The sequence below is a fragment of the Echeneis naucrates genome, chromosome 19 (genome assembly GCF_900963305.1).
Source record: "Echeneis naucrates chromosome 19, fEcheNa1.1, whole genome shotgun sequence".
Classification (NCBI taxonomy): Eukaryota; Metazoa; Chordata; class Actinopteri; order Carangiformes; family Echeneidae; genus Echeneis; species Echeneis naucrates.
Genome location: NC_042529.1, coordinates 7,346,118 through 7,363,171, shown reverse-complemented (window position 1 = coordinate 7,363,171; position 17,054 = coordinate 7,346,118). Strand labels below are relative to the sequence as shown.

Below are 17,054 nucleotides of genomic sequence, written 5' to 3'. Positions count from 1 at the left end.
CTTACATGGTGTGTCCATTAGTGGGCAGTGTGCAATAAGATTAACCTCACATAAACTTGATAGTAGTAAATTCTTAGTGTTATTTTGCAAAACACTATAATTAATCATATTTTGATTCAATTGTGAATCCACTATTATAACTTTTCTTTTTTTTACTTGAGTGTTATAGCAATAACGTAATTAGTTTTCTTTTGTTGAGAATTGTCACTAAGAGTTTCTTTCAATCTTATCCACATTCACTAGAATAAACTTTGAAACACTCAGCAGTCTCTGAACCAACATAGTCCAATAATGCCACATGTTTGATTCTCAGACCTGCGAGCCTTCAAAATAAAAGTCGCAGTTCAGCCTTCGGATGCAGCACATCCCGCCCACTGTTGTTAACAGTATGGTAATGTGAGGTGTTGAGGTGGGGGGGCTGGTTTTGCATTTGACTCTATTTGGAGTTCTGTCGCTTACAGAAGTGTTTGTTCTTCTTTTCTTTTCTTTATTTTTCCCCTGATCTGCTTGTTCTCCCTCCAGAGCTGCTTGGCAGGCTCCTTGCTCACTGAGCCCGCACCAGGATGGGTGCTCTCCCGGCGTACCCGCTCTTATGGATGTGTGTTTTGATCGTTACTGGAATAAAAGAAGTTTGCGGTGAGTTGTAATTTATGTTCTGCTGTTTTTCCATATTTTTGGCCGTATTTGAAAGAAATATCTTCCGAGGAAAACGTATGATGATTTGTTTTATGGTCTGGAGCGAAGTTTTCAGCCCTATTAAGATTTTTCTTAAAGTGTTTGCTTCTGGGAAAATGGATCAGTTTTTCAGAGATTCCTCTTTTTTTCAACAATTGGCAAAAAGAATTGATGTTGGCACAGAGAGGGAAAGCAAAAGCACATAATTTGTAGAGTTGAATTGTTTCCATCACTGATATCATTTACTTAGTAAGTAATTAAACTCAATACAAAAACAAATCCAAACGCAAAAGTAGCTGCATCGGGGCAAAAACTACTCCATTCCAGCTAAAAGTCCTGGATTTGAAACTTTACTTAAGGAAAAGTAGCTCCAGAAATGTTGGAAGCTCAAAGTATCAGATGTAAACATGTATTTATTTTATACATCAACAAATATGATGTGAATTTGGTGTTGTAGCTGGCCCAGGTGGAATTCGTTTTTACTGCTTCAGGTGCCCAATGATGTCCAAACTATGGGTTGAGCCCCAACAGAGAGCCACATCATAATCCTGTGTGGTCATTAGATGGTTGTTTTTGGTTCAGTGTAGTTTTTTTTTTTTTTTTTTCAGGCCAATTGTGCCTCTACAATTTTGTGGATATTCAAGTTAATATAGGAGATATAGGAGATATAAGCAGTTACTACAAGTTTCAAAAAGAAAAAGGGCAATCTTTCCCTTTCAGATGTAGTTGAAGTATTAATTTGTATTTAAGTACAGTAATCAAGTAAATGTACTTAGTTACTTTCCACCAGCTGTCAGCCAACCTCTCTGATGGGTTTCATTATATTTAGAACATCCTCGAGAACTTCTCTAGTTACTGTAATTTTGAAAATAAAAAAAAAATCTTCCTCTTGCTTCCAGCTTCAAACGTCTGCACCTCCAGAGGAGCCAGTACATGCAAACAATGTCTGGCTGTACATCCAAGCTGTGCGTGGTGCTTCCAGGAGGTGGGTTTCTTTTCCACTTCACTTCTTTTGAGCAATGAGCTTTGTGTTGGTGCTGGGTGGTACAGACCTCATCAGCCAAATAATCTTCTGGTGAAGAATGTTTGCAGATGGATTGGAGCTGTATTTATTTTGTGTAAATGCTTTTGATGATAACATGAAACAGATTTAGATGAGTGTTAAAGTCAAATCTACACAATATATTGTGAACTTGTGGTTTGGTTGTATTCCTTACACTTGAAACGACATCCTGTCACTGCAAGAGGTCATATTCGTTACTTCAACCTTGCGTAATGACTTAATATTGCAAAACTTACTGACCCACACTGAGGACCTAACATTTTGAATCACTGGCTGAAATGTTTAGGTCTGTTCAGATAGTTCATTTTAATATGCCTTTAAGTCCAGAATTTGTTGAAGACATGTTGGAGTGTTTCAGGACTTTGGCCAGGGAGTTACCAGTTCTTCCCGCTGTGACCTGAAGAGTAACCTGGTGGCAGCTGGCTGCGCTCCATCAGCCCTGGAGTATCCAACCAGTAAACTGCAGGTGATCGAGGACCGGCCGCTCAGTAACAAGGCAGCCGGGGCCACACAAGACGTCACTCAGATCAAGCCCCAGAAACTCCACATCAGCCTCAGGCCAGGTCAGCTTTCCTTTTTTTGGTTACAGGATTGTGAAATAGGGTTTTGTTTTCGAGCAAAGTGTCACGGGACATTTTTCAGATGTTATACTCATCACGTCAAGTAAGTATGTAAACAAGAGATACTTGTTTATGATGCTTCCCAGATGATGCTAAGCGGTTCACAGTGAAGGTGCGCCAGGTAGAGGACTACCCCGTGGATCTCTACTACCTCATGGACCTCTCCTATTCCATGAATGACGACCTCTTCCGCCTGAGGACGCTGGGAAGAGGCTTGGCTGAGGCCATGAACCGCACCACCAGCAACCTCCGCATGGGTTTTGGAGCTTTTGTTGACAAGCCGCTTTCTCCTTACATGTACATTTCCCCCAAAGAAGCTGTGACGAACCCCTGCTTCAGGTAAATAGTAGTCAGTGCCGGACGTTCCAAGCTGTTGGAAGAATGATCAAGTTACAGCAATTTTAATTGTAATTCCACTTATTAATTGTGTAATTATAATTAATCCTAAAAGTTGGACACTCTTAATGACAAGAAGAGCATTAAGATTTGCCTTCTTGATGTTTTTCCTTGCTGTTAAACATAAAAATAAAAGTGAATCCAAGCCTCTATGTAATGGAAAATTTCTTTTAGTGGCTGTGTTCTCAAATTTAACCGTGTTTTAAATTCCTAATGTGTACCAACTGGTGTGGATTTCACTAGCTGTTTATGTCTGCATGTGGAAAGTAGCTTCATTATGACTCAGATGATGTCATTTTGGTGAGGACACCTTTAAATACAGCACACAGTAAATACGGATGCAGTGCTCAGCGTCACAGCACTTGTTATGAGCTTACGGCGGCTCTTTAGTGCTTGGTCAGCTGCTCTGAATCAACCCACAGGTAATCTAACAGCGTCCCACTGCAAGCTGCCATAACCCCTTCCAAAGTTGCCTCTGCGGTGGATTTGGTGGTTTTAGGTCCCTCGGGGTCATTTACTCTCCCATTTGCACACAGTCTGCTGATGTAAAGCCTTTGGATAAATGTTTGGATAAAAGATAAGATAAATGGAGAATTTCAGTCTAGAAGTGATTAAGACAGGAAGAAAGTGCTTTCTGGAAGCAGAAGAGAAAAAAATCAATTGTGTAATACTTTTTGAGCTGTTTCTGAAAAGTTTAACCTTTTGTAGCAACACCAGTAGCATGTCGAAGAATGGCATCGTTGGTTAGTTAACCTTATCCAAAATATGTGGATGTACACGACATTCTGTTTCCCAGCTGAAATGTTCTACTAACGACAGTAACCTTCTGTTTATTTGTTTGTTTTTTAAACCAATTAACCAATTACTTTTCCAGTATCCTAATTTTATGCTTAGTTTTAATTTACAAATGAAAGGATAATGAACATAATGTTGAATGTTTGGATACCTGTTTCTGAGAATGCTAGCAACATTTTGCTAAGTTTGTGCAGAAAGCTAGTCTCATTAGTGACATTTTTAGCCTCTGCCATGATGATTAGTGTCATAATTAGATGTGTCACCCAGTAAAATCATGAGTTTTCATTTCAAACTGGCAAGTGGATTGATTGTACATAAATTTAATTCCAACACCTGCAATAAAATAGAAATAATTGGATGGCTGTTGAGAGAGGGCGGATTATTGTGATTTTTTTTTCTTTTTTCTTTTTTGGCAGCAGAATACAAACTAAACAGATGATCAGATGACTAAACAATTGATGAACCAACTTCTTTTTCATTGACAGTATAAACACCACCTGTCTACCCCAATTTGGCTACAAACACGTCCTGTCTCTGACGGAGGAAGTGAGCCGCTTCACAGAGGAAGTGAAAAAGCAGATGGTGTCCAGGAACCGAGATGCCCCAGAGGGAGGCTTTGATGCCATCATCCAGGCTGCTGTGTGCAAGGTGGACAAACGGGCTGCATGTGCATACACACTCATTATTTCACACATCAACCTCTGATTCTGTTTTCCATTCTTTCTCTCTTCAGTCACACTTACCTACAAATAATCACTTCAGGATTTCCATATGAAGGACTAGATTAAAAACAGTTGGACAGAAAGTGCTTTGCTGCTATAGATGGGTGTGAATTAAGACAGAAAAGTACATTTTATAATTTTCCCTCCTTTCATATGCGGTTTGATGGAAACGAAGGAGCGGATCGGCTGGCGTCCTGGGGCATCCCACCTCCTTATTTTTACTTCTGATGCGAAGACTCACGTAGCTCTGGATGGCCGTCTGGCTGGAATTGTGCAACCCAACGACGGGAAGTGTCACCTCAACTCTGAAAACATGTACAGCATGTCGACAACCATGGTTAGTGTACAGTGCACTGTACTGCACCATACTGGTACTGGCCTGGAGGGTTCAACGCACTGCAACTGTTTTTCTGAATTTGTCTGTTTGCATGTGTTTTCTTAAGAGTCGGTGCGTTGACCTCTCAGTCACCAACTGAGGCATGAGAGAGAAACAGACAGAATGAAAAACTTGTATAAAGATTTTTGTGTTAATGTGCGCTTGTGCTAACCACACCTCCCCATTTGGCCCATTAGGATTACCCATCTCTTGCTCTGATCACAGAGAAGATGTCAGAGAACAATATCAACCTCATCTTTGCTGTCACCAATCCTGTGGTTCCCCTGTACCAGGTCAGTAGCCCTGCTGTTCAAGCATTCAGCCCTTTTTTGTGTTCCTACGTTCGCGTCCAGACTGTTATATACAAAATACCGAATGCACACTGCCAAATCTGACAAACAGAAATGCATAAATTAATGTTTTTGAAATGAAATGAAGATGATGATAACTTCCAGTCTATAATCATCTCATGTTGAACATACTGTAGTATCCTCCAAACCTCACTGGTTTTAAAATGTGAGTCTTGGATCCTGCACTGGAAGAATGGAAATTCAGAACTAATCACTATTATACACTGTTCAAACATAACAAGACTCAAAATCTAACTTTTGCTGTTACAACCATATGGTGATGTGTGCATTCACAAAAAAAAAAAAAAAAAGGTCTTTGTGAATACAATATTAACTTAATGCCTTGATGGAAGTTCTTCAAATTTGGTGCTGATGTTCATTTGAACTCCAGGACAGACAATTCTGACAAAATTTCACACATATGGTAAATATTTTACTTGACTCTGGATAGAAAGAGGTGCAATCTGCCGCTCTAGTCTCATTGGCAGAGGCATTAAGAGGCATGTTTCCCCTGTAAAGCGTGACAACAGCCCAAGTCTGTCTGTCTCTTGGTCTCGTAGAACTACAGCGAGCTGATTCCTGGCACCACAGTAGGAACACTCTCCAATGACTCGGGCAATGTTATTCAGCTCATTCTGAAGGCCTACGCTGTAAGTGTTTTACAACACACACACACACCCGAGGTTAGACAGTGTTTGAGGGGATGACATGTTGACACACACTCTGTCTGAGTCACACATGCAGTTGAGCCACAGTCTCAGTAGAAATTCCACAGTGGCTCAAGAGTGAGGCTGACCAAATGGAGATGAGTGTTTTATTCAGCTTTATTGTGTAGAACAGATGTGAAGGAGCTGGAAATTACTATTTACTATTACTATTAGCTACTTCTGGCTGGGACTTTGTGTTTTTACAGGTGCGTATATAGGCGTGTGTTGCTGTGTACACTTGAGTGTCTGTACACCCAAATAAACACTGTGTAGAGGCTTACATGTAATTAGAGAGGGAAATTAAAAGTGCTGTGCATAAAAATTGACAGAGAGAAATCCTTATACTCATGATATAATGATTGTTATTAACTTTTAACTTACTCTTGCAATCAAGTGTTGGAAAAGTGAACGAAATTATTTCTTTTCATATTTATAACCCTAACCCTAACCCTTACATTGAATTTGAAACCCAAAGGGGATTTTAGTTGACACATTTATTTTTCCATGGATGTGTGTTTTCTGTTTTTACTTTTGCCAGAAAATCCGTTCCAAGGTGGAACTGGAGCTTCAAGGTGTCCCAGAGGAGCTGTCCCTGTCCTTTAATGCCACCTGTCTGAACGGAGAGCTCATCCCGGGCCTCAAGTCCTGCTCTGGACTCAAAATAGGAGATACGGTCAGTTTTGTAGGACTTCAGTTTTAGAAAATATTGAAATCTATACATTTATTGTACTAAAGTCCTATCTCAGCATTCAGAATATTAGAATAAGAGTGACCTCTTCTGTGATTATGAAAATGTATCTACTTGTTTAAGGACTTCACATGGTTTGCCTGAAACAGTGACTCTCAACGAGACATGTCTGCAAGAATAATTTTTCTACGAAGCAAATCTGAGATAAATCCACCCTTTAGTGTAGTTCCTTTCTTACATAAATTCCCTAAGTCAGCATCTTGTAAGTTAGAGAAATTGTGGTTCAAGGACACGACAAGCTGAATATGTTGTTGTATCCATAGTGCACAGTGCAGTAATAGTTGTCGTGAAAACATCTCTGTTGATTAAAAATAACAATGTCACTGAGGCACAATCATGTCCTGATTCTAAAAACAACATTAGTTAGTTCCATTTATTCTTTCCAATTGTCCATTTGGTCTCTTTCCATTTCCCTTCTTGACGTTATCAATGTGTTTCTTTGGATTTTCCCCTTTTTCACATGATGGAAAGAAGTGGATCAGCACTGTCTCTGAACTCTTTCTAAGTTGGCATGTCCTTGCACATGTCTTCGGTCAAATCTGTTTAAAGCAAGTATTCCACTTAAAGAATTCCTTTCCCATCCCTCTTTTGCATTTTTTCTCTATCGCAGCTTCTTTGGCTCTTTGCCTTTTTCTCTCCTCACTCCAGGTGACATTTTTGGCCTCTTTCTTTCTCTCTGCTTCAGCTTCCCTCATTTCTTCCATATATGGTTGTTTTACCAGAAGTAGTAACTGCCCACTTTTGGACATTTACCAGATTTTCAAGCAATGCTGAACAATTACTTTGAGTAAATACATATGGAAGCGTTCCCTGTGTCACATCTTGGTGCTGTTTCTGCCAGCACTAAGGTAATAATGTAATCCTGTACAGCACAGTAATGCTGAATATTAGAGCAGCCTTTAAATGAAGATTAAATGAGACATTAAAACCAAGTAAATTTACATGTTGGCTAATCTACTCCAAAGTTTGCACAGCTAGTTTTACAAAGTGTGTGTGGATTTGTAATCTACCAGGACAGTCAAGGTACTGTACTATCCACAAAAATGATGTGACATGATGTGTATATTTGGTAGAAAAAGTATTCTTCTTGAAAGACTTTCACATGGCACATATTTCATTTTCCTCCTCCCTTGCAGGTCTCTTTCAGTGTTGAGGCCAGAGCTCGTGGTTGCCCCAAACAGAAGAAGAAAACTTTTGTCATAAAACCTGTGGGATTCAAGGACTCTCTGTCTGTCACTGTCACCTTTGAGTGTGACTGCAAGTGCCAGGCTAAAGCCCAACCCAACAGTCCAAAATGCAACCATGGCAACGGCACCTACGAGTGCGGCATCTGCCTGTGCCACCCCGGCCGCCTGGGGCCGCACTGTGAGTGTGCAGAGGGCGACTATAGCCCCACAGAGCAGGGCCGCTGCAGTGGGCCCTCAGGCTCCAGTGGGCCCCACTCTGCCATCTGCAGCGGCCGTGGAGACTGTGTGTGTGGCCAGTGTGTGTGTCACAACAGTGACTTTGGGAAAGTTTGGGGCAAACTGTGCGAGTGTGACGACTTCAACTGCCTGCGCTACAAAGGAGAACTCTGCTCAGGTAAGCGTCATTCCTCTCATTGAGCAGGCATAAACCAATAACTACATGTTTAATTAGCACAGTTACTAACCATTGTTTATTTTCTCAATTAATAGATTATTTGTCTACAAAATGTCAGAAAACTGTAGAAAAGTTTCATCATTATTTTGCAAAGTCCAAGATCATGCCATTTAATGGCTTATTTTGCTATTGATTAACTAATCCATTAATCCTTTTGATGGTTTTCACAGAAAAGTTGAAGATGAAAGTAAAAATAATGTCCAGTGTTAGTTGTTTTAACCTGTTTTCAGTCTCAATGCTGAACTGAAATAGCCAGGTGTTGGCTATAACTTCGTATCAGTGGGCATCCAAAACCGCAACTAACTCAGCACAAATGTTACATTTTTTATCATCATTATCATTACACAATGCTCACATACCACACCACAAAAGGAGCAAAATTGAAAAGCGGCGGGCTTTCAAAACATTGTGTGTCTGAGATTCAGAGAGCAGCGGGTGGTAGTCCCCCTTACCAGACCGACTTACCACCCACCTCATCTGGGAAGAATTACATACAATAACAACACCCCCCTTGGCTCAGGACATGGGCTCCATTCACAATAAACACATGGTTTGATGTGTGCCCTATGTGGTGCACAGGTTGTGTGTTTGTGTCAGCAAAGCCAAGCTTTTGTACCAAAGAGTTCAACAGAATTTATGCACAAAGAAAAAACTTTTCAGGTGAGACGGTAGCTTTGTCCTGTCAGGGCCTCTCCAGTTTCTCTGTTGTGGCTGAGACTTTTAAACTCTGAGAATGAGTTTGTTTTTGGCAGCTGGTAAAGCCTCGTGACTCTCCTCTTTTAGAGACAGTGTGTCATCAAGTTCTGTTACCCTGAGACTTGTAATGCAGATTTTACAAGTAATATTTCAACCTGGGATTAGCTCTGTCAAGTGAGCGTTACACTTTTTTTCCCCTTCTTTTCTGACAGAAGTTAAACACATTGTATTCCTGAAATAAAACCCATCAACAATGGAGATATACGGTCATGCACTTTTTTCTATATTGTTATATTCCTGATTAATATTTGGAATAAACTATAAAATACTAAAACTAGACAAATAAAAACAAATGTTTTTGACATTTGGAACAGGATTCATCTCTTACCTTTGAGAGTTGGATAAAGAGGATTGATACCACTCTCATGATGCGCATGCAGTTCATGTCATTTGAGTCATAACAGGAAATATCAGACCAAAAACAACAACTTTTGAAACTAATGACGCAAGTCTGTTCTGACTTCCCAGCAATTTAGGTTTTTATGCCCATTTCTCTTTACTACATGGTTCCATCCATCATTCCATCAGACGTGAAAGTGATACTGGTTTTTCATCACACTCTATGATTGAAATGTCCACAGTGTCAGGAAGTTGGGCACCTCTTTCACAAGTGGTCTGCATTATTAAGGCAATTCTTCATTGTAAGATATTCTTAGTCAAACATGTGAAATTTGTTCTAGGGATATTTAATTGAGCATTGCTAATTGCATCAGGTGAAGTCATATCAGTCTGCTCTTTGGTGTCATTACATCATCAGATCTCATATGTCATTCAGCTCCCCCCCTGCTGCCCTCAAAAAGAAACATTTTGCTCTATTCCCCAAAGTCCATAAATTAACATGAAAATACCTTTCTGCTTACTCATTGGCTAGTGTGGTGTTATAAGGCTAAAAATAAACCCATGTTTGGGCAGGAAAGGGCCCAGGGAAAGAGTGCTGAAAATGTTCTGTAGAGTAGAACATGGTCTGCTGTTGTCTTGAAGTGCCTTATTCAGTGCAAACACCATTCTTCTCCCCCCACAGTACGGTCTAATTAAAAGCTAGCTGCCCTGTGGTCAAGGGGTAATGACAGTTTCTTCATGGGTCACATTTTATCCAGTCAGACTGTTCCGAGCACCTTCCTGTCTTATTGTTTATCTGGGCGTTGTGTGTCAGCGATAGACCTCAATGTTTTCTGCAGTGTCACTCTTGTATTGTGTACACTCTCGTCTGTACACATGGATACATGGAATAGCAGCAAACTAATGTGCACACATGCAGTGAATCAGGCTTCGAAATATAAAAGCCCTCCAGACACACAATGAAATGAGTCTAACAGTTGCAGGATGGTGATGTGCTATTCCTGCTTCGCAATGCTAGGGGTCAAAATTCAAGTAATTTACCAAACCACTGTGAAAATTACATGTTGTAAACACACTGTTGTTGGGCGAGCTTGGATAAAAAATGGTAGAAAATCCTCACGATACAGTGAAACCTTGAAAGGACATTACAACATGTCATTAAAACAGGATGCAACAAGAGAATGACAAAGGTTTTACTCATAATTTCTCAACAGGCCAGCTGAGGACCAAACCCAAATTCTACAGTCGTATTCACATTTGATTTGAGTCTTGAATCACCAAACTTTCCAAAGTCAGATGTGTCAGGCGGAATATATCAAACTGAGGTTGATACACAGCAATTGAAATTATAATAATTTTATCCACTAAGCACTACTTATTTTTTTATTTTTATTACCATGAGACCCTTCTAGGGTTTTTATGCCAATTTTACTTGCTTTCATTGCACTCTTCTCCCCGACTGTTTATGTAATTCCTCTTTTTAAATTTACTGTCAGTCCTTCACATCCCTTTAAAAATGCAGGGTGATTGAGCTTTTGAAGCTGTAAGCTGTGGAATTACTCTCCCTGTTTACTGAATACACTTATACACTTACTGAATATACTTATATATGTGCTGTGTGTTTTCCATGTTTTCCAAAGTGCTTTGTGACTCGTGTCTATGAGAGAAGCGCTCTATAAATTAATGAAAATTTAACGTAACAGATGTAACACTTAGTTCAAATTAGTGCCATCTAATTTCAGTGACACACTGGCCCAGATATGTAATGAATATGAAAAATAATGCATAAACAGGCAAATTATTTGGTATAATCTTTTAAAGGCCTAACACTGTAAAAAATTCTCTTTAACTTATTATTGTGGTTGTAAATAGTTTATTTTTAATTATTTCTCATATTCTTTCGCTGTCCCTTCTTTTCTGCCAGGCCATGGTGTTTGTAACTGTGGCTTCTGCCAATGTGCACCAGACTGGCAGGGTGAAAACTGCAACTGCTCCAGACGTACCGATACCTGCATGTCCAGCTTGGGTCTGCTGTGCAGTGGGAGGGGCCAGTGTGTGTGCGGGGCCTGTGAGTGCACCCAGCCTGGTGCGTATGGAGCCACATGCGACAAGTGTCCCACCTGTCCGGATGCCTGTACAATGAAGAAGTGAGTCTGCACACAAGTGAGCTGACAGAAACATTTGTCATGCTTATACACCCAGAAACCCCCTTAAAATCAGCTTATGACTTGTGTTTTTCTTCTTGAAGGGAGTGTGTGGAGTGTAAGCACTTCAAGAGGGGAAAGCTGTTTGAGGACAACACCTGCTCTCGAATCTGCAAGGATGAGATCCAGCTTGTGGATGAAATAGGTGAGGTGATCAGCCGAGCAAAAGTCCAGCCAGAAAAATAACACTTAACTGAGGATATCCATGAGACCAAAAGAAAAAGAAAAAAAGAGATATACATGTCTTGATTAATTGGTGAACCCCTTTCTCTTCATGTTTTCATGAAGTACTCCATGATACAAATGCTGTGAACTGCACTTACAAAGACGAGGACGACTGTGTGGAGCGTTTCCAGTACTATGAAGACGCCAGCGGCAAGTCCATCCTGTTTGTCGTCAAAGAACCAGGTACGAGAGATTCATCCTCCTATTTGAGACTTGACTGTTTTGCTTATTGCAGTGGTGAAGCATGTGTATGCAATCAGCAACAACTACTACTAGCTACGAGTTTAATTGACGAACACCAACACAGAGCTAAAAGATGAAAGATTATTGTCGTGCCAGAAACACAAAAATAAAATAATACTTATATTAAGTAATAATTTGCTGAACCTTATTTATTAAATGTTTCTTTTTTTTGTGTTTAAACAAAAATACTGTGTCCGGTGTTGTGTTAACACGTAATTCTACTGCCCTTAGTTGGCCAAAAAGGTGCAGACCAGCTTGTAACAGACAGTTTCTTAGAAATTTGGTTAATAATATACTGAATGTAAAAAGAGGTTAGGGAAGCCACAATGACAAACCCTGTAAATTAACACACAAAACAGAAAACATGCAATCAAAAATGCATCTTTAACCTAAGCTATATTGGTTTTAGCAAATTCCTCTCCTCTAGAAATCGGTGTGCTTTTTCTACAGCCAAGTACAAGTTGTCACTTCCCTACATGCCCTTCATCTGCTTGTTAAGTGGCCAAATAGAAAGCGTGTGGGGCGTTAAAACAGCCTTTAATGACCGTCAGTGCCCGCAGAGAAAGCCTGTCCCTGGGTTTGCTTTTAATGAATGCGTGTGTTTAATTTAGGCACAACTGGGTAGCAGGGAAGTGCACCAAAATTTGCCTTGAACACAGTGCACCCTGCCGTGTCAAAGAGGGTCGTAAACAGCTGCCCAGCTCCTTCAGGAGCCTGCTGACACGACAAATCCTCAAGAAGAAAGTGGATAGTGGGAGAGAAAGGAAACTAAGTAAGCAAAATAGAAAAGGAAATTCTTACAAAGGAAACTGTGGAATAATGCTGTATTACAAAAAGGAAAAATCAGAGGAAGAGAAGAGAGAGATGATAAATAGGCTTCTTAAAGTTGACTAAAGTTAATAAATGAGCTCCAACCCAATATTCATTCATCTTCTACTGGGGGGGTTGCTGGAGACAATACCGGCTCACATTGGGTGAGGGCAGGGTCACCAGTCCATCACCTGGAGGAAACCCACACAAGCACGGGTAGAACATGCAAACTCCACACAGAAAGGACCCAGGCCCAGGAACCGAACCTGCGACCTTCTTGTTGTGGGGTGACAGCACTAACTACTACGCCGCTGTGCTGCCCTCCGATTTGTGGTAGAAGTGGTAGCACAGAGGATCAAAAGGGTCCGCTGAAAACAGGAAATAGAGGAAAGTAGAAATGAGGAGAGAGGAAGAGGAGTAAAACTTTGATGTTGGCTGTAAAAGTTCACTGTAGTTTCCCTCCATAGGTTACCCAACACAGCTCCTCTCTACGTATGTGCACACAAGCATGCACGTACAGTGAGAACCACCCGCTTCAAATCATTATGGACAGCACAGAAGAAAACCCTTTTTACCACACATACTGAAGAGAGAAAATTCATTTTAGGTCAGCTTATTACCCTGACCTTCACCCTTTTTTGCTCCCAAGGCCATCTTAATGTTCTAAAATGTTTTACAATAAGATTGTATTTCCCAAAACATGCATCGTGAAATAATTTAGCAAGGCAGCTAGAGTAAAAAAGACTCACTGAATTAATGACTCACCTTTTTCCTGAAACTCCCAAACCTTGTGAACTACGTAAACTAGTTGCTACAGATATGAAATTAAACATGATTCAGCACACGGTCTATCATTAAGATCACTTCAAAAACGCATTTGATGGTTACCTTGCTTAATGTAGTTTTCCAGAACAGAGAAAGATGGAAAAATGACCAAGGAGAGCACAACAAGAGATGCGTTATTCCTGTGCTTTACAATTTCATGTTAATTCCAGAGACTACTGTCAGTCATCTTTTTTACAGTCTTCCTGAAACTATGCAAATCAGATGCCTGGTGGGTTTTTCCCAGACCACAATGAGGGATTGGTGATTTGTGGCTTGGCTGACCAAAGTTACTATTTTCCACTTCAGCGTATCCGTCTGTCCTATTTGGTATTTAAAATTGCATTGCTCATCATAGCTCATCATTGCACATCACGTCAAAGATTGTATTTCATGTAAGAAGGAACCACATCAAGGTTCATTGCCCTATGCCTGCCATTACTGCAGGTGGCAATATTACTGCCCTCTGTATTTTGAGTATCAGAAGTAATAACATTTAGCAGATGGTGAGTGGTGGCAGAAGTAGTGAGTAGAAGACAGTGAGGAAGTCATTTTATAAAATTAGACTTCCTTCTGGCTTATCTTCTCCTGCATGTCTTCACAATTCATTCTTTTTTTTCCTCCTTCCATCCAGACTGTCCCAAAGGTCCAGACATTTTGGTGGTGCTTCTGTCGGTGGCAGGAGCAATCTTGTTCCTCGGCCTGGCGGCTCTGCTTATCTGGAAACTGCTGGTCACTATCCATGACAGACGAGAGTTCGCCAAATTTGAGGAAGAACGGGCTCGTGCCAAATGGGACACGGTCAGTGAAAGTAGTTTGAGATGGCATGTGTGTGAAAATGCTGCAAAACTACTGATATATTTGTTCACTACTAAGACGGAAATTATAGCTTTTTTAATTAAAAATTATAATTTTTCATTTCAGTCTGTCCCTGTTGATTTATAAAATACTTCACAACACTCTCTTTAAAAATCACTCTGGAACACAAATGTGTCTACACTCACAAATGCTTTCACAAACATACACATACACACAAAAGGCCACACACAGTCTATCACGCTTGTCTTCTGAAGATGTTTTTTATTTTTTCTTTGGCATGCTGTTACTCCCAGTAGAACAAAAGGCAGCCAACGGAAGGGCTGGATTTAAATTAGATAATTTGCTTTTACTGGAATTAGGCCTCTTTGTGGCCTCAAAAACTCACCCAAATCCCACAGGCCTGCAACCACAAAGAGTCACAGTAATTTTAGGATGGCACTTAGTAACCAGAGTGAGAACACAATGCACACAATAAAATTATAACACAAATTAAGATCCCAGAAAAGGATGGGTGTTATATTTAAGTAAGGATAAGCAATAGCTATTAACATCTTTTACAAATTTATCATGAAATTCTTTTTGGACTTTTAAAGTGACTTTTTGGAGTTGACTGTATTTTTGGAGCACAATATTTATTGAGTGTATTTCAAACTGACTTTAACGTATGTCTCTTTATGTGTATTTGGTAAACAGGGACACAATCCTCTGTACAAAGGAGCCACCTCTACCTTTACGAATATCACATACAGAGGAAAAGACTGATGCTACTGAACAAAGATGATGAACAAAGGAGGAAATAACAGACTTTGTGGGAAGGCATCATATCATGTGCAGGCCTCTACTGTCACAAGACAATTACTAATTATTTGTATTTGTAAATATGTAGAAATGATTCTGAGGACACATTTCATCAGGGATTTGTCATAAACATCCAATTAAGGTATTGACTTGTGTGATTGACTGAGAAATGTTTTGCTGTGTGGGCCAAAATAAAGGTTTAGTTAACCCAGAACTTTCACCAATCCAATATATCCAGTCATGTATATGCAAATATGATAAGACTTCACTCCTGAAAATAGATTTTTTTTTTTTACTTGTGCAGCTTAGACAATATATCCCCTCTTCAGTCACAATTGCTGTGAGGCAAATATAACTTCATTTGCTAAATCCATTTAAAAATTGCATTTACATTTTAGTCTTTGTTACACTGGAAAACCTACAAACTTTGGCTTTATTGACAGTCTTCATTACTTATTTTTTATCTTTGCTGGACAATAGTATCAAAGAGAACTACAGTCAGCTAGATTTATGGAGTGAAAAATGTTTTCTTAGCAAATCAAACCCAAAATACGACGACATCACTGGATACCACAGAGGCCCAGGCAGAAAATGCACCACTAAAGTGTGCATACTCACGCTTGAGGTCAGTGGAGGAACTGGAGGGAAGAGAATGCTATGGAAAACGGACTTAATTTCCTGCTCACAATGTTGGGATTTCCTGTCAGTGGTAAAAAGTGGGACTATGTGGGTAAACTGTCTTTAAATGAACCAAGTGACATTCTGGAGATGTGATATGGTTTGGAGGAAGCAGTTCATTTCCTGGAAACTGGTGCAGCATCATGTATGGACCCTAAGAGATAAGTGTTGTCCGTGTCACTAATGATAGTGACATCAGTTCACTCTGATTAGGGTAACACAAAACGGTGTCATGGATTAAGATGTGAAAGACAAAATACAAAAAAAAAAAAAAAAAACAACCCAAAACTTGTGGGGCTTTTTTCTTTATAGATTATCTGACATTGCAAGACATTTAAATACAGATTAAATATTTTTTTCAAATAATGAGCTAATTTGGCACAGCCGTGATGCATTTCTCCTTCTGTTTTGTCGTTTTAAATGCTGAAAATTTGCAAAACATTTTGAGGATGAGTTTTCATAGAAAAATACCCAAAGGTAAAAACAGAGCTGTGATCTTCTGGATTATACTTTTTGTTTAGAGTCTGTAGGGACTTTATATTAAAGCACCCATTTGATCATTTCATTCATGTCCGTTTTGCACCCTGTTAAACAATTGGCTTACTCGTGGGTATTGAGCACACAGCTGTGGGTCAAGTTAAATAGCAATTAATTATTAATATAAATAAATGAATTCATTTAAAACCCAGAAGGATAATTATTGCTTTTTTTAAAATTGTTACATTAAACATGTGTCTAACAAGCTCTCTCAGACTGTCACTTCTTTTTGTCTGCGATGCTCTGCTTCCATCTCCTGGACTTAAATTGCAAGTACAGTTTACTGCACCGATCCTTGTGTGCCCTAAAGCCATTCAGCACATGATCCAACATTTGCGAGAAAATATCTCAAGAGGAATTATATGTGCAGCAGTTTGAAAACTCACACTCACTAAATAATCTGTTATCAGTGCTGTGTGTAAAATACACTCAAGGCAAACTTAACACACGTGAAAAAGCTTTGTGGTAGATCTGAGATCTATGTGCCTTAAGTCATGCTTCACTGTGTTGTTGTATGCAATTTATTTCAGATTTTGGTGAGTTCAACAAATTCCCAGCATAGTGCCATTGAAATATAACAGGAGATGGATATAACTGACTGATGTTATTAGCCAAATATCTTCATCACTGATCATCACTACCCCTTCATAATAATCTGCTTCAAACATGCACATACATGGTTAACCCTCCACACATCTTGGAGGGATAAATGAGTTTTATATATATATTT

General features: G+C 39.7%; 1 protein-coding gene across 2 annotated transcripts; it reads left to right on the top strand.

The window, feature by feature from the left end:
- Positions 1–392: 392 nt before the first annotated feature.
- itgb3b (integrin beta 3b) lies at positions 393–16,075 on the top strand. Of its 2 annotated transcripts, XM_029527056.1 has the most exons (16): positions 393–409; positions 523–636; positions 1,575–1,660; positions 2,097–2,301; positions 2,445–2,697; positions 4,035–4,197; positions 4,447–4,608; positions 4,845–4,940; positions 5,558–5,647; positions 6,243–6,377; positions 7,589–8,033; positions 11,113–11,335; positions 11,437–11,537; positions 11,681–11,800; positions 14,127–14,293; positions 15,005–16,075. In XM_029527056.1, the coding sequence occupies exons 2-16, from the start codon at positions 564–566 to the stop codon at positions 15,071–15,073; spliced, it is 2,388 nt and encodes a 795-aa protein (XP_029382916.1). In that variant the 5' UTR covers positions 393–409; positions 523–563; the 3' UTR covers positions 15,074–16,075. The 2 variants fall into 2 exon arrangements, with proteins under 2 accessions (XP_029382916.1, XP_029382915.1); XM_029527055.1 differs by lacking the exon at positions 393–409 and having other exon boundaries at positions 416–636.
- The last annotated feature ends 979 nt before the right edge of the window (positions 16,076–17,054 follow it).